The following is a 24,005-nucleotide window of genomic DNA, read 5'->3' as shown; positions in this document are numbered from 1 at the left end:
GAGCAATTTAGGCATTTTTCCGTTTTTGTTATTTCGAGCTGCGACTCAATTAGGTTTAGCCGTCTTAGGGTTGCTAGAACTAGGAATCTCGCCGACAGCTCTTGAGCGCAGGCTTATACCTTGTTGTAAACACTCATACACAAATTTGGAATAAGATCTTCTTTGCTCTCTTTTTCGATTTCTTATACTTTATCGTTGTTATTCTCGTGTTCTGATTGTTTGACGTGTGGTAATTAGCAGATATCCGGGTCCTCTGGAAAATTAGAATTTTCCTAGTTTTCTTATTTAAACGGAAATCGACAGTCGGTTCCCACAGCTTAATTCTTTTGATTGCATTTGATTATGGAATTGTTACCCGGCCCTTTATATAGATGTCAGTTGGTGGCTGCTAAATCCAAATTTGTTTTATTGCATAGGGAAGAGTTTTACTGAAAGATGGCGTCTAAATTGCTACAGCTGAAATCAAAGGCATGTGAAAGCATCCAAGTTTGTGTCAAAGCACGGCACAACTTACTACAAACAGTTGCTCGAGGATAACACGCAGTATATCCAGGAGCCAGCCACTGTAGAGAAATCCATTGAGCTGTCTAGGCAGCTTCTCTACACTCGTCTCGCTAGGTAGACGTTGTTGTAATACTGTGCCTAATCACTCCTGTTTAATAGAGGTCTTGGTGTAGATAATAGATACCGAATACTATAGCTGACGTGGCTGATGGTTACTGTGTTGGCAAGTTAGTGAAGTTGCTGATTGAGTCAGAGGCTTTGCTGTTACTGAAACTGGGGAGTATAAATAAAGATCCATGAGTGTTGTTGTTGAGGGGGGAATGATAGAGAGTTGTTAGGCAAATCAGAAGAGTGTCTCTGGATTTGAAGGACCTTGGCGTTAGGGTTCATAGCCTTCTCGTCTTGGTATTGTTACGGTTCGTACGATAAGCAATAAGATCGTCTTTTACATCTTAGAGTCTTATCAATTGGTGCGGTGAGCGACTCGATCATCGCGACGGTGAGCGGTTCGAGCTTTTGGTGACGACAATGGCGTATCAGAATTTCGCGACGACGGCGACGAGATCCGAAGCTGGCGAACAACAAATCCAATCGTTCTATCAATCATTTGATGCAAAGATCGATGCGAAGTTCAATAGGATCGAAGCAATGCTTCAATCATGCATTGCGACGCTAGAACAACGATCACCTCAGGCGGATTCGATTGGAATCTTTCCGAATCCTAATCAGCTGAAATCTTCTACTCAGGTATCTGTTTCTTCATCGGAACAGTACGGGAACAATCAGTTAGGTTATCGGCAAGTAGTTGAGAATTTTGATAATCACGAAGAGGAAAGATTCATAGAGATTCCTGTGTTTACATGTGTTGATTTGAGACCATGGATTGAGTGGATGGAGAATCGGTTTGCGTCTGAAGAGTTCACGGAGCTACAAAAGCTTGCATTGGCTCGCGGTTTCATCGATGGAGAAGCGGAAGCATATGTTCACCGCATGAATTCGTTCGTCCCTTTCCAAAGCTGGAAGGATTTGAGAGAATCATTGTTGTGGAAGTATGGTGAACGAAACAAGGCAGAACAAGGTAGACACTTACAGATGTCTACAACAAGATTGATTCCGTCTATCAACTCGACTAATCAAGTCCAAGAGGTCGAAGCATTAGCAACAGTCACGATACAAGCGGAAGAACCTAAAATGGATGAGAATTTGATTCAAGACAGAGAGTTAGATCCTGTGACAGAATCGAGTCAGGACAACAATGATGATCATGAATCAATCGTTACTGCCTTGAATCCACATCTGCATTCAGAGACGTCTGCTTCACTCGTGATTGGTGTACCAAGATTACTGATCATGAGAAGGCCAATGGTACATCACAGGAAGAAGATGTGTTTGGCTCCTAAGTCTTGGAGGTTTAAATACAAAGGACATCTAGTGAAGAAACGAAGATTGGACGTTGTACAGACAATTTTAGAGTTTCAGTGGAGGGAATTGTCGAGCTCTGAATCTAAACTCAGTGGAGAGTTGGGGAGAATGTTGTCTGGAACTAGCGGTGAAGATCTTGGTACAGTTCCAAGTGTTGATTTAATGAGAGAAAGAGCGGGTACCAAGGAACAGTCACTCAAGCTTAAGTCTGGATACCAAAAAGATTTTCCGTTCGCCACTCATGCAGCTACTGAGTCTGGGATACAAGTGGTGTTTGAGACAGTTCTACAAGATATTCAGGAACCTGCACCTTGTTTGCCGAAGAAGGCTGAGTTAGACGCAACTTTGCAGACCAGCCTTACGTTGACAATGAATCAAGCTAAGCCGACGAGAAAGTTTAATAGCGTTTCAAGCCGTTTGCGGTTTGTTCTGGTGAGTCTTCAGTCACATAAAGAGTATGGGTTGTCAGAAGTTGATGAGGCTGTAGATTCATGGACACGAAAATGGTGCAAAGACTGGTGGTTTAATTTCAAACAGAGTGCAACGGTTAGAGAAGCTTTTCGATTACAATATTACAGGGAAACATGTTACAGCGAGCAGTTTCTGATGAAGCAAAAGAGTTTGAGCAACGTGGTACAGACTTGGAGCAAACAAAAGCTTATGATAAAAAACATTGATGTTCATATTACATGTACTGCAGATCAAGAGTATGATGTTATTCTTCATAGTGGCAACCTTGTGCTGAATCACTACCTTCCATGTATGCAAATTGTGAACTTTCGGTGGACGCTACTAGTGGAGAAGCTGAACAATGACGTGATGATAAGAAGCAACGTAGCTGAGTGGCGTACAAATTTGGGATCAGGCCACTACGTCCTAGTCTTTTTTCTTGTGCTGGTGAGGCTCATATATACCGGCAGGCACAAGGGACACTGTATGAAGCTTGCACAAGCATATAATGATTGGAGTGATGGTCGTCACATTCCGCAACTGACTCTGGCTGAATCAAACCTTGAAATGGTTAACCTATTCTGCTTGTTTTGCATGTTGCACTGGCTACCAGAGACTGATGCAGAACTTGCACGACTAGCTGTGTTTGAGTCAGTTCTACAAAGGCCTAATGTCTATGAAGCGTTATCAAAGATGTGTGGGACTCTGAATTGGCAAACAAGGAAGCATATAGATATTGATGCAACTGCCGCTAGCTCACCGGAGAACGTTGAGTCTGACATAATTATGCAGGACAGTGTTGCGGTAATAAGAAAACACAACCTTGACGATGAGAAGTTTCAAGTCAAGCACAGATGGAGAATCAGAAGATGCGTTTCCAGACTAACCAGAGACAGTATCGTGTTGCAGCAGCTCTATTCACAGCTTGGGGTGAAGCTAGCACTTGCAGTGCTTTAGGTGAAGCCAGGATTTGCAGAGCTTGAGGACAAGCTCTATTTGAAGCGGGGGGTAATGATAGATACCGAATACTATAGCTGACGTGGCTGATGGTTACTGTGTTGGCAAGTTAGTGAAGTTGCTGATTGAGTCAGAGGCTTTGCTGTTACTGAAACTGGGGAGTATAAATAAAGATCCATGAGTGTTGTTGTTGAGGGGGGAATGATAGAGAGTTGTTAGGCAAATCAGAGGAGTGTCTCTGGATTTGAAGGACCTTGGCGTTAGGGTTCATAGCCTTCTCGTCTTGGTATTGTTACGGTTCGTACGATAAGCAATAAGATCGTCTTTTACATCTTAGAGTCTTATCAGTAGATTTCTTAATGGTCTCTTTGTTGCTGTGACTGACTTGATTACAGCATTCGTGGACGTACTGAGTCGTTCTGGAAGGAAGTTGATCACGTGAAAGGCTTGTGGAAGAATCGTGCGGATTTGAAGGTGGAAGAGGCTGGTATTGCAGTACTTTTTGGTCTGGATTGCTTTGTATGGTTCTGTGCAGGTGAGATCGTCGGAAGAGGCTTCACTTTCACCGGCTACTACCCTCTACTTACCCTTGAAGAAACAGAGCAACCCCATTAACAGATGCTTCCATTGATCGCTGAAAAAGATTTTAAAATCATTAACTAGCGGTTTAGAATCGATCTCATTGCTGACATTAGAAGCAAAAGTTAATTTTTTTCCTGTCTATGGATAATCAGATACACCCAAAATTTGAAGCTGAGGCATCGTCACTCATGCTCGCTCTTAAATAATATTAGTCGAGCACTTGTTTGCAAGTTTTTTTGTTGTTATTGAGTTTCATTACAGTGAAGAAAACCATGTTTCTTACTCACAACAGAGATAACAGAAACAAAGTTTGGTACTTTTGAAGACTTTGATGGTTTATCATCATCGCTATTTCATAGTGGTTTTGAACCGTTTGGTAAGATGTCTTACTCTCGTACCACTAGGCCAACTAAACGCTCTCTTTGAACAATTCTCAGAGTGGTTAGTTTAAACGCAGGTAACAGGTGCGGAAGTTTGTAAATATGGTTTTGGAACCCGACTACCAATGATTATAGACAGATCGCTAAAAACTTATAAGAGAGATTATAGACAAATCTCTCGTGATTGACATGGAATCTATAGTTTTGCGTCAATAATGAGAGATTATTCAGAATCATTCTGTTTTTAGTCAAAACTTGCACTGTTGCCATCACAGAGTTACTCTCAAGTGTATTGGAATGACTTTTATCTCTACCTTGCTTTGTATGCATACATATAGTTCCTTAGTTTTTTCACTTCTTCAGATGATTCCTCCAGTAGATGATCCACGTATAGACAAATTCCAGCTCCGCTTCAAAATTCAAAGTAGAGTAAGTTGATACAAAACATTAGTGCCATACACACATGATCTATATTAGACATCAGGTTATATATACGGGATAGATGCACCAACCAAAGGGGACCAAATGGAAGCCATATAGCATCCCACCGGAACTTCGGAAGCCTAGACCACGAGGGAGAATAGATTTTAGCACAACTCTAATAAAACGAATTGCCAAAATGTAGCTCTTGTTGATCCAGCCTAATGGTACTAAAAGTAGCATATCTATGAACCAGCATCTCTAGAGCAAATTGAGATCAAAAGCACTTAAGTTTCTCTTATGAATGTCTATCAATTGTAAGATAAGATGTCATCTGAAATGATGAAAGGTATACTATATCTAGTGTACCTCAGTAAGTAGTAAATCCAAAAGATGGCCAATGCAGATCCGGGAACACAAGAGTACCAAAACCACCGTCCATGATCATTCTTCTTATCTAGTAGCCCCACAATTGAGAGGCAGCAAGCCATGATAGCAATCCACTCTGATCCATAAAAATCCGGCAATAAAACTGTTATTGTTGCAAAACTCAAATAACATGCAAAGTAACTGAAGACCAAGTAGCAAAGTCTTGTGATGGCAGTAAGGTTTCACTAAATAGGTTCTAATAACTATACTAGCAGAGAAGCTACAAAGATCAATCCAATAGTTTTCATTCTCAACTATTCCATCAAGAGACATGTGAAAAGTGATGCCCAGGAACTACAGCCAAAGAATGACCAAGTGAAAGTGTGCATTAAATTAATATGCAATAAACCATGGATGGATTCAAAGTAAGAACACAGAGATGAAAGACAAACCAGCTGAAATGACCATCCACGACTTAAGATCTTCCATGAAGTAGGCATGATACCGCTGCTCAGAATAAAAAAAAAAAAAAAATACAGAATCTATAAGTAAAACAAGAATCATAAACTGAGTTTTAAATTGTAATTCAACTTAAAAGGAGAACACCGTACCAGCTCCCACGGTGACATGAACTGCTGGAAACTGGAGTAGAAGAGGAAAGCTCCGTAGCAAACCAGAAGAACGGCGAACACGCTCTACACACAATGAAGAATCGAAACATTTTTCAAAATCCACAACTCTCAAGTTTATATTCGATGATCATACCTTCCATTGACGACTTTGCTGAGCGTGAGCTTCTTCGAGCGACCTGACGTACTCTTCTTGCTCTGTATAACGAACAAAGTGTTTACGAATCTGCTTGAGTAATTTGAATAATAAGAAGAAGAACCTTGCGTATCGATAGGCCGAGAATCGATGTCGTCAAAAGTAGGAAGGGCGAGCTTATCATCATCATCTTCGTCGTCGCCGCGAGTTCTCCGCCATCTTCTCGCTAACTTCTTCATAGATTTTTTCTTCAGAGGATTTAGATCGAATTAGGAAATGTTCAACGTCAGTCATAGACATGAGAGTCATTTCGAGTCCTCTTCTCTAGTTACGGCCCATTTATAAGCCCATATATGAAAGCCCAGTTCTAGAGCCCACAAAGAGCGATATTTCCATCTCCTAATAAAACCAGGTGGACATTAATACAAATTACTAGGCCTTGCTCGTATTATTTTAAGGTTCTAAAAATAGGTATAGACGGCGTCTAGGCCCCCGCCTAGGCGGCAACTCGATCCTATCCGAAACGGTTTTTTTAAAATCTGATTTATAACGATTTATATGATTCAAATTGGTTTAAACAGTTCCAAATCAGTTAAAATTGGTTAAAATCGATCTAAAATTGTTTATATATATATATTAAATTAAGCAATAATATTATTACAAATCTACAAATTTGTCTACTTTCTTTTGTTTTGTATATTTAACTTTGATAAATGTATAAAATATATAAAATAAATTGTCTATATATGTTAAATATATAAAATATATAAAATAAATCAATAATTTGCTAACGCCTAAATCTCGTTTAGGCCCTAAATAATTCGTCTAGTCGCTAGTCCTCTATAAAGCGCCTAGCTACCGTCTAGCGATTTTTAGAACATTATCTTTTTGGTTACATTAAGAAAAAAGAATATGGAACAGAGAGATTTGTGGTGATGTAGATAGAACTTCCAACTCGAATTTGGTAACTAAAACTGATACACACACTTTTTACCTAACCACGTTTGTGTAATGGGTACGCGTGTAATTATTTGTAGGTTTCGGGTTGTTGTACTTGTAACGTGTAGAGATAAGTCCATGGATATAACTGCGGAGCAGTTCATAAGAACGACACGAAGATGAGACCTACGTAGTTAATGATGAGACCAGCCTGTAAGCATGTTCCGCGTGTGAGGTGAGGACTGATCTGACGGCTAAGATTCTCCCAGTTGTTACGATTGACCTTTGACTCCCACAAAAAGTAGCACCAAGTTGGAAAATGCTAAGGATTCCGATCGGACGTGTGTGTATGCGAGTTTTGTTTCTTCACATTTTAATTTAGAATAGTAAGATATTTTAAAGTGATAATGTCATAATACATAAGGGTAGAACAAACTTTTTGGTTTTATAGTAAAGACTTTAGACTTGAGAGTCCCTGAGAAAAGGGGACCAAACGAGAAATGATCACTTAAGTCTCAAAATAGGTCCGGACTTATACTTTCTTTTATTCTGGTCATCGTCAAGGGTTGGATTTGTTCAGCATTAGTCATGGACAATAAGATTTCGATATTGTACTCTACAAATTTTCATTGTCTGAAAATACAAATGATCTCACAAATATATTTTTAATACGGAAGTTTGGAAAGTCTACCCTTGCACTTGTCACAAAACTACAAATACAAATTTTAAATAGTTTGACTATATATACGAGGAACAAAATATCATAAATGTGACCATTATAAAATACACATGAACTTAAAGTCAACATCATTTTACGTACAAAGACTTTCCAAGCGTGTTGTATATAAGAAGCGCCCAAAAATTCTACGCGTTAGATAATCTATTCGGAGACGCATATATAGCACGTAGCCGATACCTAAAAAGTATGGTTTATGCTATGCGTCCCGTCGATTACTTAATTGGTATATAATATATAAACCGGAAAACGAAAGATTAATGAGATTAATGATCAGTTGACATTGCATACACATGATCAAAGTATAAAACGAATGTAATAGGAAATTATATTAGACAGGGAGATAGAGACATGCGCATGTATAATGTCAAAAGTATAAAAGTAGAAAGACTTCAAGCATGTAGATAGAATAGACTAAGTGTCGAATCGGTGATTATTTTAAAAATAATTATGCATGCAAAGTCCACTAATCACAATTTAGTAATACTTCTTTGACGCTTTTAAACTCCATTTTAATAAACTTAACTAATGAGATTTCTGTTTTGACGTAGTAGTCAAATCAAATAATTATCTTATATATCTGTATAAGTAGAAGCATTATTTACATATATAGTATAATATATAGTTTTGTTCCAAAAAAAGTATAATATATATAGTTATACCAGTCAAAGTATAAACTCAAAGAAACAATTGTGCTTTGTTACAAGTGAATGGCATAACAAAAGTTACATATAGATATAGGTATAATCAACGAAAATATAAACGTATAAAAATGGACGAATTGATTCAGTTGACAAACATCTGAAACTGTAACTATATATTAACAAGTTCTCAACTTCGACTAATGTACTTATGCATATTGAATTTTTCAGTCCTTGTTTTCGATTTTGTGATCATCTAAAACAAGTGTATATAAAAAACTTATATCAATATGTTTAAGCTAGCTCTATTTGTTTTGCTTTACGATGTACATGTATACTTTAATTAGTTTTCCCTTAGTTTATTGTTTTATAGGTGCATCATGTAAGAAATGCCTATATTTCCGTTGCATGCAACCTCTGAACTATATACCTACCATTCCGTGTTTTTAAATGTATAGAATATAGACGATCTTGTTCACAACATAATATAATAACTAGATTTTGACCCGCGCAGGCGCGCGGGTGTATATTTTGAAAAATATGTTGATATTTGTTTTTCATGTAATTATTAAGGTTTTACAAAATGAATCCAAAGAACAGAACCGATACCGATCCGAAAATATAGTACCAAACCCGAACATAAATTGATTAAATATTCGAATTATTCAAAATTTTGTTATTTAGAGAACCAAATCTGATCCGAACCAAAGTATTCGGGTACCCGAATTTATCTAAAAATAGATTTATATACTTATATATATATTAATTATTTTTAGATTTAACGTATATAAAACATTAAGAATGATACTTTTAAATTGGTTTAAATACTTGAAAATATATATATAGATAGTCAAAAGTAAATATCTGCAATAGTTAAAGTATACTCAAATCACCAAAAATACTTAAAATAATTATTGATTCTGTATCCAAAATTTTAAATCAAACCAATTGATATGTTAAGTTTAGGTATTCTGACATATGTTATTCAAATTTATAGGTAATATATTATTTTATTTATAGATTTTGAGAAATTTAAAATAGATAATGATTTAAAACTTTAAAAATAATTTAAATGGGTTATCCAAACGCGAACCAAACCCGCAAAGATCCGAATCAAACTCAAACCAAAATTTAGAAACATCCTAACAGGGCTTAAATCTTTGACTCCAAAAACCCGAAACACAAACCGATCAGAACCAAACCCGTATGGGTGCCCGAAATCTCATCCCTATTCATTATTATATATCGTATACTGTCATCATATAATTAATTGTATTTTATACGTACCATCATATAAGTAATCATATAATTAATAGTATTTTATACGTACCATCATATAAATAATTACATATATTATATTTATAAAACTTAATAGGAAATATAAAAACGATAATTTGAGTTGGTATTTCAAATTGGGCTTTGTATTGTATTTTTATTATATATATTGACAATATTTTTGTATAATGGTTATTGAAAAATAATTTAGTAAAAATCCATTTTTGAATATATGTATTAGTTTTTAATCAACTTTAAATTATTATTTTGATTTGAAATATGTGTATAAAGTTTAAATTTTGTTTTATGGTTAGTTTAGAAAAGAAAAAGTTTTAGGCGATTAGATTGACCCGTTTTCGTATATTTTAAATCTCGCCCAGATAGATAGTTTTTTATAATATGATGGACTTTTAATTTTTCTTAAAAACATAAGCCCATTACCTTTTTTTTTCTTAATACTACTATCCTTGTTTCCAAACAAAATTAATATTTTTTTAAAAGACTATAATTTATGTTTCCAAACACTCCAAATGTTTTTAATAGTCCTATTCAAGTCTCCAAACACTTCAATTTTGTACTTGAGTTTTAATAAGATAGATACTTATAACGGCAAGTTGCATTATTTATATTTATTTTAATAGAGACCATTGTCTTTGCAATATTTATTTTAATATTTATTCATCAAGTGGTATACGACCTCGGCTTTGGCCAAGAGAACGAAATAACTTGAAGACTACTCTAGCTAGAAATGAACTAATCAATTAATACAATTATACTATGAAAATAATTAACTAGTTGATATAACTACAAAAATATTAATTCGATCTCACCGATACCGTGTTTTCGGATAAATTAAAGTAAGAGAAAAAGGGAACACCTTACTTGTTAGAGTTGTAGAGTGACCAAGTCAAAAAGACCCGACCACATAACAACACTAACCTCTTTGGAAATTACATCAACACTGACATAATCTCATTGAAATCATTCAATTTAGACCCACTTGCTGTATACAGCAACAGATATCATCTTCAAATAAAAAAAGGTACAACAAATATTATGTGTATATATATCAATGGCCTTCAAGAACAATATGAAAATGTTTAGAGATATTTGTAATGTTCAACATGATAAACAAAAGGAATTATTCTTTTTTTTTAACAGCAAATATTACAATCAAAAGGAATATATCAAAAGGAATTATTCAATTTTCGTATATAACAGCAAATATTACAATCAACCTTTAATAAACATGAAATTAACTTGCTTCTTCCAAAGCAAGAAAACAAACAATAGTATCTAGAAAAGAGAAACAAATCAAAACCCACTTTACATAAATGGATTTCAACTAACTGTCCTCTCTTTCCAAGAAAAAAAAACTAATTTCCCCTTACCCTCCATGTATTAGCCATATAAAAATTAAATCGGTTTTGAACTTTTAATTTACTTCTTGTGTTTTAACAATTCAAAACCTTCCTTCGTCGGTCCATGAACTCATGTATTCTCTTCAACGCAATCTTCAAAGTCTTCTCACTCATATTAGCAAAACAAACCCTAAACCATCCAAACTCCGAGCAATGGCACGACGATCCCGGCGATATATTCAGCTTCAGTTCCTTCAAGATCACATCCCAAAGCTCGAGCTCACCTTCTTTCGTATTCGTGTTGAGCAAGAAACCCAAATTCATCCAACAGAACAACCCTGCGTTGCCCTTCAAACACTCGATCCCTTCCTTCTTAAGCCCTTCCACAATTGTCTCGTACCGTCTCCTAAGCCTTTCTCGGTTTATCCTTATGTACTTCTCCGTAAACTCCTCATCCGACAACATGGAAGCCAACATGTGTTGTGTCTGGGACGAGACAAGCGTAAAACTCGACATCCTTCTCGCTGTCCGCACAACATTATCGTTGTACGAGTAAATGGTCCCAACTCGGAAACCGGGAAGGCCAAGATCTTTGGAGAGGCTGTAAACGATGTGGACACGTTCCTTGACTGACACATCATCGATGTTCTCTACGATCTCGGCTACGCTGGTGAATTCTGACGCGTGGAAAACCGAGCCGGAGTAGATCTCGTCGGAGACCAAGTGAATGTTCTTGCGTACGCAGAAGTCAAGGAGATCTTCCAGAGCCTTCTTTTGGACCGTCGCGCCTAATGGGTTTGATGGGTTGGTTATGAGCACTCCTCGGACTCTAATGTTCGCGTCACGTGCTGTTTCGTAAGCTGTCTCGAGCGCCTCAGGGGTTATCTGAAAATGGTTCGAGCTGTCGCAATGAATCGGTACAATTCTCACTCCGGTTCTCCATCTCAAATCTCTATCGAATCTGTAATTTAAAAAAAAAACATTTCGGTAAATACAAATATCCTTTTAAGTAGTATGTGTTAGTTGCAGCTATTTTTTTTTTGTTTAATGTAATCAAACCATGTATTTAAATTTAAATATAGAAAGTGTCACGTACGTACCCTGGATAATACGGCGTGGGGACGAGAAGTGCGTCGTTGGGATTGGCGAGGATGAAAGTTAAGAGTTCATTAGCAGCGGTGGCTCCGGCGGTGAGGACGATCCGATCAGGATCGAATCTAGCTTTACCTCCACGGATCTTTTCCATGAAGCTAGCCATGGCTTGTCTGAAAGTTTTGAGACCGTGGTAGTCTTGGAACAGTGCGTTTTCTCTGAACCCACATGATCCTTTTGATTCCCACAACGAGCCTTCTGGGTTCTTCTTCTCTAAGTAACTTTCAAGAAGATCGAACGAGACCTGAAGAAAAGATGATCGACAGTGAGAGACGATTAATATACATTAATTATCCCAGTATATATATAATAATTATTTTTAACAAAAGTTGATAATGGTTAATAATATAACTACCTGATTCTCGGCGAGACCCATTTGAATGACACCGGAAGGGTTATGTGATTCATCGTAAGGATTTTCGTCGTAAGCTTTCCAGCCGGCAAAGTAAGGTGAATCTTCACCATGTGTGTCGGAAACTGCCACTCGAGAAAGCTCGACCTTGTTGTTGTTGTTGTCGTCGTTGTTTATCATTAGAGGAAGACCCATTTTTTCTTTGAGCTTCGAACCTGACACGTGACAGCTCTGAAACACAATCTGAGAGAGAGAGAAGGGCTAGAGAGAGAAGTGTGTTGGAGTTATACATTTGTGTTAATGACGGACAAGTATATATAGCAGACGTGACGGGGAGGAAAGACTTTGACAAAATTGATTTTACTCCTTTTTCTTTTTATTATATATTTTGGTTTCAGAAGAAAAAATATGTGTAAAGAATACGGAAGATTCGATTGTGGAAAAAATAGGTTGTCATTGACTTGCAATTGGATGAATAGAAAAGAGTGTTGGCTATTTTATTTTGTTTTTACTCCGAAATTTCTCGGTTTTTCATCAAATAGGAAATGCCACTTCTTCAAATCGTTACTTAACAAGTTCAAAACGTAATGTTGTTTAGAATTTAGTCCGATATAATTAGTATCGTTTCCAATAAAGGAATGGGTTATTTGTTTTTAAATGTGTATGGTTTTCGGGAATGTTTCAAAATATTTGGATTTGTCATTTGCAGCTACATAAACAAAAAACATTTAAATATTGATCAACGTTTTGTAAATACTTTTTGGTATTATATAGTCCTTGGTAAAATGCAATATAGGAAACTTAATGTTTGCTACTACAAATTTGTTTTCCAAAGCTTGATACTTTTATAGAATGCTCACTAAAAACGGTGAAGACGTACTTCCAATATTTTTCCCTTGTCTAGAGGCCATAACAAAAACAAATGAAATTTGAAATACTTTTACATAACAAAAGCTAATAGTATATATAAACAAAAAAACCAGTAGTAGTTTTTTTCCCAAAGCAGTAGTATTGTTTTAAACATAATTGTAGATAAAATCATTTACATCTTTTTACAATTAACTAAAATTTATATTAGAGAGTTAAATATATACTTAATAACATTTGTTGAGGATAGTATATTAAACTCCATAGATAAATGAAATAGATAAACAACTAAACAAAAAGTTCTGATTCGATGTTGTAAGCAAAAATCAAAAGATCGCCTTTTGCCGAAATCGGGTTCGGACAACTGTTAGCTTCTGTCTTCTTCTTCCTCACTTGTCAATACATTTAGGTAATTATCATATTAGTATAATTTTCATATTATTGGTCTTTTATCTTTCAAAATTTTAGCTATGCTATCTATAACCCAAAGACGGTAGTTGAAATTCCGATTATATATAGAGGAGTGGGTGACATTAATATCAACCAATTTTTATACTATATATTATATTAGTATAACTTATAAAGTTTCGGTCATTTGCTGGTTACAATGAGAATAAATAGAGTAGTCTGTAAGTATAACACTACATATTTACAAACTAGAATTGGAATGGATTTTGTAACTTTTCCTTTTTCAATTAACTACTTACAGATTTTTTGTTGGCAGCAACTATTTACAGATTGAATGCACTGAAAACTTATTTGGAAATGGAACTGAATTATTTCTCAAGTATTATTGGGTTGTTGAGCACCCCGGCCAGTTATTTTTTTATTGATTGAAAGTAAATACAAAGTTAGAAGAAGATATAAAATTAAAAAAAAAACGATCACTTAAGCTTTTGTTCACTCGTCTCTCATGGTTATTTTTAAAACTATTTACAACTATTTAAATAATGTCATTTAACAATTTAGATTAAATATTAGTTAGGGGTATGCTGAATCGCGATTACATATTTAGTTTTAGTCTAATCATGGGCCGCATATATATAGTCCGATAAACCCCCATATTAATCTTTTTAACAAAGTTACAACAAAAAAACATTACATATTTATAATTTTCCCCGAGTGGTCAAAGTATGCTCCCTATTCCCTAATGAGTTATTATAATGCACTCTATTAATGGCGGGCTAATTAAACATTTGTTTAATTAACGCATATTTTAGTTCTCGTACTTAAGAACCTAACAACACATGCAACAAGTACAAATACAATGTTTAAATTTACACATGAAGATAAACATATTAAAATATATAGTTGATACTAGTTATGCCTCTGGTACATCTTATATAAAGTATAAATTTCTACACTACCAGATTTTAAGCATACATGCTCTCTTTCTCTCTCCATTTTTATAGTTGCGTTTGTGATGTGATTTTTTCCAATAAGATCACTGTACTACTTTATTTTACATATATATAGATATTTATATGTATAGTGATTTAATAAAACAAAAGTTTTTTAGAGTATTAAACTTTTTAGGATAAAAAGAAGAGGAATACTTAATGATGTGTCGTTGCAAGAAAATACTATATAAAACTCAGTATCATATATATGTGAAGCAAAAAGATCGAGAAGGATATATTGGAGATCTAAGAGTGGTTAAAGTCGAACTATGTGACATAGGTACATAGAATCATATCATAAGATTATGATTCCAATTTTGACCAATATTATGTTCATCAACAATTAAGTTCTTGGAGGATCTTAGGTAACCCCATATATCAAAACAGTAGTTATAAAATTTTATAAGTTTAATACTCACGTAATTGAGTGGATTAAACAGACCTATATTACCATTTTTTGTCAACAATTAATCAAAGTTTAAAATCAGCACGATTTTATCAAATCTGCTTAACAGAGTTTTGTTGATTCGAATTTGTGTTGGTTGGTTACGATTTATGGTCCAAAGACTCCAAACAAAAAACTTACTTTTTTTAGTATAATCATTATTCATACGGCACAATATAGTACATAATTCGAGAAAACATTTATTTCGATGCATAGATTAACAAAAGTTTATCTCCACTTACAATCGAAAATACTGTATATATTGCTAGTGTATCTATACTATTAAAAGATAAAAAATAGAGGTGGACGTTCGGGTACCCATTCGGATTCGGTTCAGATCTAATCAGGTTTCAGGTTTTCGGGTTTAAAGATTTCAGCCCCATTCGAAAATTTCTAAATTTCGATTCGGGTTCAGATAACCCATTTAAATTATTTTTAAAATTTTAATATTCATTATATGCTTAAAATTTATCAAAACATATAAAAAATAATATATTACATATAAATTTGTAAAATATATGTCAAAATACCTAAAATTAACATATAAATTGGTTTGATTTGAATATTTGGATAGAATATCAATAGATATTTCAAGCATTTTGGTGTTTTGAATATATTTTAGCTATTTTAGACAATTACTTTTGACTATTTATGTATATTTTCAAGAATTTTAAACAACTTAAGAGTATCTTATATATTTTGGATGTTTTAAATATATATTAAATCTAAAAATAACTAATATATTTAGGTATATAAATCTATTTCGGTTACATTCGGGTACCCGAGATACTTTTGTTCAGATCGGGTTCGGTTTCGGTTCTTTAGATACCAAAATTTTGAACCCGTTCGGATATTTAATCAATTTCGGTTCGAGTTTAGTACTACTTTTTCGGATCGGGTTCGGTTTCGTTCTTTGGATCTGGGTTTTTTGCCCAGCCCTAGGAAGGAGTCCTAAAAAATCTACTTAAACAAGGTTGTTGGATCATTCTATTAGACTTAACTATTTATTTGGTTTTACCTTATATTTATCTAACTATATAAATACTTTATATAATTTAAATGAACTCATTTATTATATTCCCATAATCTATTATATAATTACTTTGACAATAAATTCTCATGAATATATGACAGATTATTTAAACATGTTTACACATGATGTGTGATCATTACCACATATAGTTTCATTATCAGTATAAATTTTTAAATGGTTAGTTATGTTTAATAGGTATATAATTTGTATTTTAAAAATTTAAATACTCATTTGGTTCTTAGTTCGGTTTCTATTTTTCGGTTCCAAAGATATATGATATGCTTAGTTATTTATGAAATTCAGCTTAATTTTGAGTTTTTTTTCCAGTTTGGTAGGGTTCAGTGCACTCGGATAAATGTACCCAAAACTACATTATCTTATATAGAAATTATATAAGAAAAATTTATTTAGTTTTAAAAATAAACCCGTGCTTTCTAAACGCGGATCAAAATTTAGTTTTTATTAAATGGATGGTGATTAATTTAGTGGAATTTGGAAAATTACAAAGGTTGTAGTTTAATTTTATTTGGAAGAGCTAATTCACGCCTGAAACGTAGTATTGTCAATAGTTGATTCCGAGTTATGAGTTGAAACTAAGGCTTAATAAATAAAAATTAAGTGTTATGTTCGCAAATTTGCCTACACACCAAGATTAAGATTTTGTGTAAAGATTTAATGTTTGTCTGTTTGGACTTAGAATAGGTGACTAGAGGGTATTAACCGGCATAACAATATGATTAATTTTTTTTTTGGTCAAAACAATATGATTAATTTTAATTAATTAATTTAGCTAGAAGATAACGAAAACAAAGTAACCTTAAAATGCTTATAGAGGATATATACACTTATATACACGTACTCTTACAAGTGGTGTATATTTCTATCTGATTTACGTAATACTAATAGACCAGTGTAATCGCATGTGATCAAACCCACCAGCTTAAGATTCGGAAACAAAACTGTAGATTGAATCTCAATACAAGACCAACTTGAAAACAAAAAGGTAATGATGATTTATATGTTCTCATATAGATTTACTTACACCAACAACAATGATGTAGGTGGTATTGTGGCGATCCTTTGCTTCAAGGAAAGATGCGTTCGAAATTATCTTGCTTGGAAAGAGACGTATGAGATTCGGCCAAGAACTCTTGAGAATTTCAATTTAACCACTAAAAGGAAAGATTTTAATAAATAGCTAATTTTTTTTTTAACTAATAGCTTAGGTTTTTAAGATAATACAGTACTAATATATGTGAGAAATTTGAGAACTAGTATGAATATTTATATTGTAAGACTGCATCACATATTTTAAAAGAGTTAGGTGTTTTTAATCACAGATTTTTAGAACTAATGTTTCATCTTTGACACCCCCCCCCCCCCCCCCCCCCCCACAAAAAAAAAGGAATTAATGTTTACTGAAACGGTGATTAGTTCTAGACTTCTAGCGCATATCGTCTAGTGTAAAACACCAAACACGAGTAGAATGAAGGTGCATGTAAATACCCCAGTAGGTTTAATATGCAATGCATAATAATATCACCGCCACCTCGTTTTCCAAACTGAAAATTTTATGATTGTGCTTTATCATTGGGGATAGATACTGTCCACATTCAGCACCAAGATTTATATATACATTGCATTTTGTTAATTTCTGAAACAACATGTTAGACGAATTTTTTTGGGAAATTAATGGCATGTACGTAGTTGATTTCTTCTAGATTAGTTTCATAGATTCTCTTCAAACCATGCTGGATTATGTCTTCCACAAGAAAGACAAGCCAATGGATTGTTTACATGTTGTGTGTAATTTCATAGGAACATAGAATCAAATTTAGTCACCAATTGATTGATTGATTCCCATAAGTGCATAATAAGTGTAATCAATCACTAATTCTAACACGAAATCTTCGAGCAGAAGTTCATGATATCTTATGGACCAATCATTGAAGTATCCACTAATTTTAATGCTAGTACAGTAACTGGCTTAATTTAATACTATATAACATAATAAACAAAGTTGCAAGTTGTAATAGAGAACGTGAAAGAGAAGTGGAGTTTGGCGTCTGTTTGTGCGGCTAATAAGGAGAGCATCTTCATGTAAAAATACGAGACATGCATCAAACGATATTGCAATCTATAATCTATGTTATTTATTAAGTATATAATCTAGCTGTATATAGTTATGCTATCTTCGGTTAGTCGTCTACATTTTTTCGTTAATATGTGGATTTCACTGAAGCGGTTACATTTATAACACGTTTGATATTCGCTGAACTACTCAACTCAAATTACGAAGTACTAAAACAAAAACAGCTTCCAGTAGTCTTTTTTTGGGTACGAATGTTAATGAATTTATATAGTCTTTCTGATTGAAGACTTGTCTTATGAATCTATGCCATGATTAAAGTACGTCTTTAAAGAAAAAAAATTATTAAAGTCTGTCCACAACAATCATAACCAGTAGAACGAAATTAAACATGAACAAAAACATGAAATGTGGTAGCTAGTAGCAACTAAATTTAATGGATGTTATAAAAAAAGAAACTAAATTGAAAAGATCCGAATACCTAATGATCTGCTATAATCAAATATGATTAAATAAACGATATTGTGAAAAAGTCGTATCTTCCGCAGTATTATGTGTCCAATGAGAAGAGGCCACGAGTGTATATGTTTCATTCTTCTTGTCACTTGTCAGAAATGGATTAACTCATCATCTTCAGTTGGTAAGTCGTATCTTCTGACTTCTGATTCCACCATAGCCTTATATCATGTTAAATATTCAGAAACGCGTTATGACATGCAAGGATATTCCAAACGTGTTTGTACGAACACTTTCTTGTACTGTGCAACACAAGCTCTCCACTGCCAGCGTTACTTATCTTGTCAAGTATTCATTTGAGTTTCTTTTTCATGTATAAACAAAACCTCAAGCTATACAAATTAAAGAGTTATATTTACAACTTGAAGTACAAAACTTCGAACCTTTTTGTATTCATTTTGGACAATAAGATTATAGATAGCAAAAAGTGTTGATGTCATAGCTTAACAAATTTGAATTATTGCCTCAATACAGTAGTAATTATATATTTTATATTATTATTCTATGTGCATATGAAGCCAAAACTTGCCTTTTCATTGAAAACTTTAGCAGTACCTTCATAATTTATTATTGTTCCTTTTTATTTTGTAAATATGAACAGTTAAGGGCAAATCAATAGCCTCAATATTCACACAAAATCAGTAGCACCTTAACTATATAAAAAAATTCATGAACTTAAATACTTTATCCGGCCAAAATTATTTGCATTCACACGCTGATCACGCTATAAGGATACGGTCCAGTTCATGATTACAGGATCCATATACGGCTGCCGATATAAGATTCTTGATTTTTTTTTTTTTGTAACAAATGGCTATTCTATTACTCAAACTTAAGTTGGTCTGGATAACCAGACCGGAATAGAACAATCAATAAAGCAAAGAAATCTACGAAAAAACGAGCATTCCTAGCTAGCGAGTCGGTAATTCTGTTTTGCGCTCTTGTAAAATAACTGATCTTAAAGTCTGGAAAACACATCTGGAGAATCTGTATGACCTCCAACTCAGTTGAGAAGTTTGGCCAAGCTTGTGGATCCGTTATCATTGTAATCATGTCCTTGCAATCTGTCACAAATCTCTCACAGGTCGAATGATGTAGCATACGCTCCATAGTTCATCTTAGCGCTTCCAGTTCCGAGTGTAGTGCTGTCTCACACCTCCTTAAGTTCTGTGTCCCCATAAGTTGGATCTTCCCCATGTTATCTTTCCAAACCCATCTAATTCCACTGAATTGATATGTGGGGGTCCATTGAACCGTCCACCATACAAATAATATCCAAGCTTAAGGGCTTATGGTCATACTCTGGCCATATTCTTGGTGTAGCTCCAGCAAAAAAATGTCGCGTCGATAAGTAGGACTTACGGCCATACTCTGAATCATCGGTATATTCTCTTGGTCTACATAGTGTTCCAGTAGTCGAGCATACCACTCCTTTGTTTCAAGATTAATATGACTATTGACGTTCATCTTTGGGTGTACTACTGGGGTCCTGGAGCGAGCCAGCCTTGCTGGAGTTGAGGGAATCCATGGTCTGCCAAATATTAATTTCATATCTAGAATGCACTTTATTCCTGATATCCAAAAGTAATAGTTTTTTTGCCGTAATAATACTCGTCCACACATAATATGGGTTATCCACTGCATCAATTCGCAAAGGCAAATTCAATCGATAGTATTTTTCTCGAAAAACTTTCGCCACTAATGAATCTGAAAATTGTATAAGACGCCAAAGTTACTTCGTTAAAAGAAGTAAGTTGAATTCATGAATCATTCGGAAACCAATTCCTCCCTCCTCTCTAAGTGCACACATCTTTTTCCATCTAGCTGAGATAAGATTCTTGATATATTCTTTACTTTGACGTTAATTATATTTATGTGGTCAAAGTTAATTTTATGGGTTCTTTTATATCTAATGTTCTAATACTATGAATTTGATTGATAATTCTGAAAATTTGTACCACGACAACAAAAAAAATGTTCTGATCATAAATTTATCAATCAACAGATAAAAATTTAGTGAGGAAATATATTTATTTTTATAAATCATTGCATTACCGTTACTATATCTTTCTGGTTTTAACCATATCAATATCACTTACCATGCACTCCACACCCCAAAAAAGCACTTACCAGTAAAAGACCGCATGCACAAGGTCGATGTAATTAATTAAAATTAATATATAGTATGTCCTATTCTTAACATTTTATTTTAAAAATATCAAGAAAGATTTAAACATGCGTTGTACAATACTGGTTTGGTAACCGGATCGTATTAACCGAATTATTGTAAGCTAGCTAGTTCTCGCATCTACATTATATTAGCTAAATATGCATTTAGAGTAGAATTCTTCCACTTTGACAAGTTCAGTGACACTATTTATTAGATTGCAAGTAAATTCTAATGATTCACATATATGACATTGAGGTCTATGTATTTTAGTTTCATATTGGTATACCGATTAATAAACGCTATGTATAATCGCCAATTAGTAGTTATATTTGTTCGTGATCTCGATGGTCCAAATTTAGGGTGTGACTGTATTGTATAAAGTAAGTGAAAATTTATTTTAGCTCATTTCTTCTGATTTTATCCAGTCAAGTGGAAAACATTCAGCTCATTTACTCTTAACAAAGTGAAAAAAATAGAGGTAAATGTTCTTTCAACTTTTGGTAGATGAAAATATTACTCTGGATTTGACAGTTCTCTTTCCTTCCATTTTCACCATTTCATTTTCACTATTTTACTCTACTAATTATCAGTCACAACCTTAGAGAAATAAATTTTGTTAATTTGATGGTTCTTAGAATATCTCCCAAAAAAACTTTATTTTGAAGTTTCCAAAACTCTATATTTGAAGTTTAAATGTGTTTTTATCCAAAAGCAAAATTTCAAACTTAACTTCAAAACTATTTGTATTTTATAGTATGGTCCTTATATTTGTCATAACTAATTTGAATTCATAAAACTTTTGTAAATAACTAGCACATATATAAACATATTACAACAATATTAATTAATAAAATATTATATTAAAATATAAAATTTTAAACAAAATAACTTAATTAATATTAAACTTTAAGAAAAATACCATATTATTCCATAAAGTGATTTCGTAATGCATATATGATCTGCTAGTGCATTTCGAAGCAAAACTAGCTCTCCTCATTTTTAATTTGTAGATTAGAGATAAAAAAATTGTTGAAATCGGGAGATATTAATACTTGTACATACATTAGATCATAACAAGAAAATAAAATAGAAACATAAAATATTGCTAAAATACTAACTTTTATCGATGATATTTATACTCGTGAATATATTCAGTATGTACAAGAAAGAATTGTACGAAAAGACATCATCATCAACAACAACAACAACAACCATTTTCAATTACACAAAAAAATTGGACAATATTTGGAAATTTTGAAGGTTCCAGATCAACCTTACCTGACTATTAGTGTTGTTGTAATATTTAAATATGTGTAATAGTTATGTCTTCATGTAATTTTTTTAATGTTTTTTTGTATATTTTTGTTATCTAAATCTAGTTTTAAATATTTTAAATCTTCTTTAAAGGTTTATTTAATTTTATGCGTAAACTTAAATTTTGTAAACAAAACTTAAAATATTTATGAGATATAATTTTTTATAAGAATTAAAATAATAAACAAGAAGATATTTATGAATTATAAATGTGATGTGTAATTGCAGGGACCAAAATACAAATAAAAATATAAAATTTCAAATTTGAAGTTTTGAAAAGTGAAACTTCAAATATAGAGTTTCACTCCTCAAAACTTCAAAATTTGAAGTTTTGAAGTTTCTTTTTGGAGAGCAAAAAACTTCATATTTGAAGTTATAGAGTGTCTTTTGGAGATGCTCTTAGATCATGATTAATGTGGGTTTTTAGGATGAGGTTTTTAGCGGAATATAAGAAATCGTCTCTTAATTTTTAATAAAAAAACTAATATTTAAGAACCGGTTCTTAGATTTTTTAGTTAAAAGTTAAGAGACGATCTTTTATATGACGCTAAAAGTTCCACCCTAAGAACCCCCATTGATCAATGCTATAAATATTGGGTTTCCAACATAAATTTTATGATTTACACTAGCATTATCAGCCAAGCTCTGGAACAATTGACTATTATTATTATACTCATTGGAACTTGCGAAAGAATGCATTTGTATATACAGAGGGGACTTCATTAATTTTTTCCTGCAGAAATAGGTGTTAATAATTGGCTGTATAATAATTGTGAGACTAGTTGTAAATATGACCGAGAACACAAAAGTTCATCGACAATTAAAAAATACACATGGAGTATGTCAAGTTGTAACTTTACAATAATATCTTAGAATTAACTAGTACACTTGATTATGATCTTCAATCATTTTAAATAATGCATGAATGGGTCTCAATATATGTACGTATATATTATGAGGCTTCACTTTTGCAAAAGAAGAAAATAAATCATCAACCAACATTGCTAATAGCTTCCATTTTGGACACTGATTCTCATGTTCAAATATATATAAAAATATAGAAAAGAGAAAAAATTAATACTTAAATAAACAAATGTAAAAAGAGAATACGACAGTCTGTCCAATTCATATGCGCAGAAATAAACACACGTAAATGTATAATCTACTCCTTTTTCTAACATATAATCTACTCCCTTGTTTGATAAAAAAAAAAAAAAAATCTACTCCCTTAAGTGACCATTTTTCAAAACAGTTAATTCTACTGATGTCAACTAGATATGTATTTTGGTAATGTAAATAGTGAACTAGTTTGTTAAACGTTTTTCTCGAACAAGAACAACCATGCTTTTAGATTTGTGGAGTTTACTTTCATATTAATCTATCATCTGCTTTATCTTTATTGCATGTGACTACGAGTAAATTGTACTACTAACAAGAAAAGTTTACGAACGCCTGCGTCTACGGTTTACAATATAGATAGATGTCTGGTTTCACAGAGTAACTCCAAGTACCCGATTAGGTTCAGATGCACGAATGTATAAAACAGATAAAACATGTGATAGATTAAAATTGTTGCTACGCGTGCAACTTAGTTTTAAATTTTCAAGTTGCTTTACGGATTTATTGACAGATAACTTCAGATATCGAGTTATACAGTAATTAACCAATATGATACTTTATATAGATTTGTCTTGGAGCATTTCTTTGCACACGAAGGTTGAAGGTTATGGGTCATATATATCTTCTCTATATTTACTGAAGACTCGAAAACAACAAACTGTATATGTTCATAAAAAAGAGTACACACTGCTTCTTTTTGCTGATGCATTTTTATTGTGCACGCTGTTTTTTCGAACGAGTAATGAA

At 33.4% G+C, this 24,005-nt stretch overlaps 2 protein-coding genes and 1 pseudogene across 2 annotated transcripts; 1 reads left to right on the top strand and 2 right to left on the bottom strand.

Moving 5' to 3' along the window:
- The first annotated feature begins 417 nt into the window (after nucleotides 1-417).
- On the top strand, nucleotides 418-4,150 carry LOC117132535 (annotated as a pseudogene).
- A 246-nt stretch (nucleotides 4,151-4,396) lies between these two features.
- On the bottom strand, nucleotides 4,397-6,172 carry LOC103861618. Its single transcript, XM_009139336.3, has 7 exons — nucleotides 5,974-6,172; nucleotides 5,850-5,911; nucleotides 5,696-5,779; nucleotides 5,537-5,591; nucleotides 5,085-5,220; nucleotides 4,808-4,858; nucleotides 4,397-4,705 (listed from the first exon to the last, which is right to left on the bottom strand). The coding sequence occupies exons 1-7, from the start codon at nucleotides 6,086-6,088 to the stop codon at nucleotides 4,606-4,608; spliced, it is 603 nt and encodes a 200-aa protein (XP_009137584.1). The 5' UTR covers nucleotides 6,089-6,172; the 3' UTR covers nucleotides 4,397-4,605.
- Nucleotides 6,173-10,628: 4,456 nt separating this feature from the next.
- On the bottom strand, nucleotides 10,629-22,237 carry LOC103861616 (1-aminocyclopropane-1-carboxylate synthase 7-like). The gene is made up of 3 exons (XM_009139335.2): nucleotides 12,309-22,237; nucleotides 11,902-12,197; nucleotides 10,629-11,762 (listed from the first exon to the last, which is right to left on the bottom strand). Exons 1-3 carry the CDS (start codon nucleotides 12,498-12,500, stop codon nucleotides 10,895-10,897), a joined length of 1,356 nt encoding a protein of 451 aa, XP_009137583.2. The 5' UTR covers nucleotides 12,501-22,237; the 3' UTR covers nucleotides 10,629-10,894.
- Nucleotides 22,238-24,005: the final 1,768 nt, after the last annotated feature.

The sequence above is a fragment of the Brassica rapa genome, chromosome A03 (genome assembly GCF_000309985.2).
Source record: "Brassica rapa cultivar Chiifu-401-42 chromosome A03, CAAS_Brap_v3.01, whole genome shotgun sequence".
Classification (NCBI taxonomy): domain Eukaryota; kingdom Viridiplantae; phylum Streptophyta; class Magnoliopsida; order Brassicales; family Brassicaceae; genus Brassica; species Brassica rapa.
This window is presented reverse-complemented; position numbering and strand designations above follow the sequence as displayed.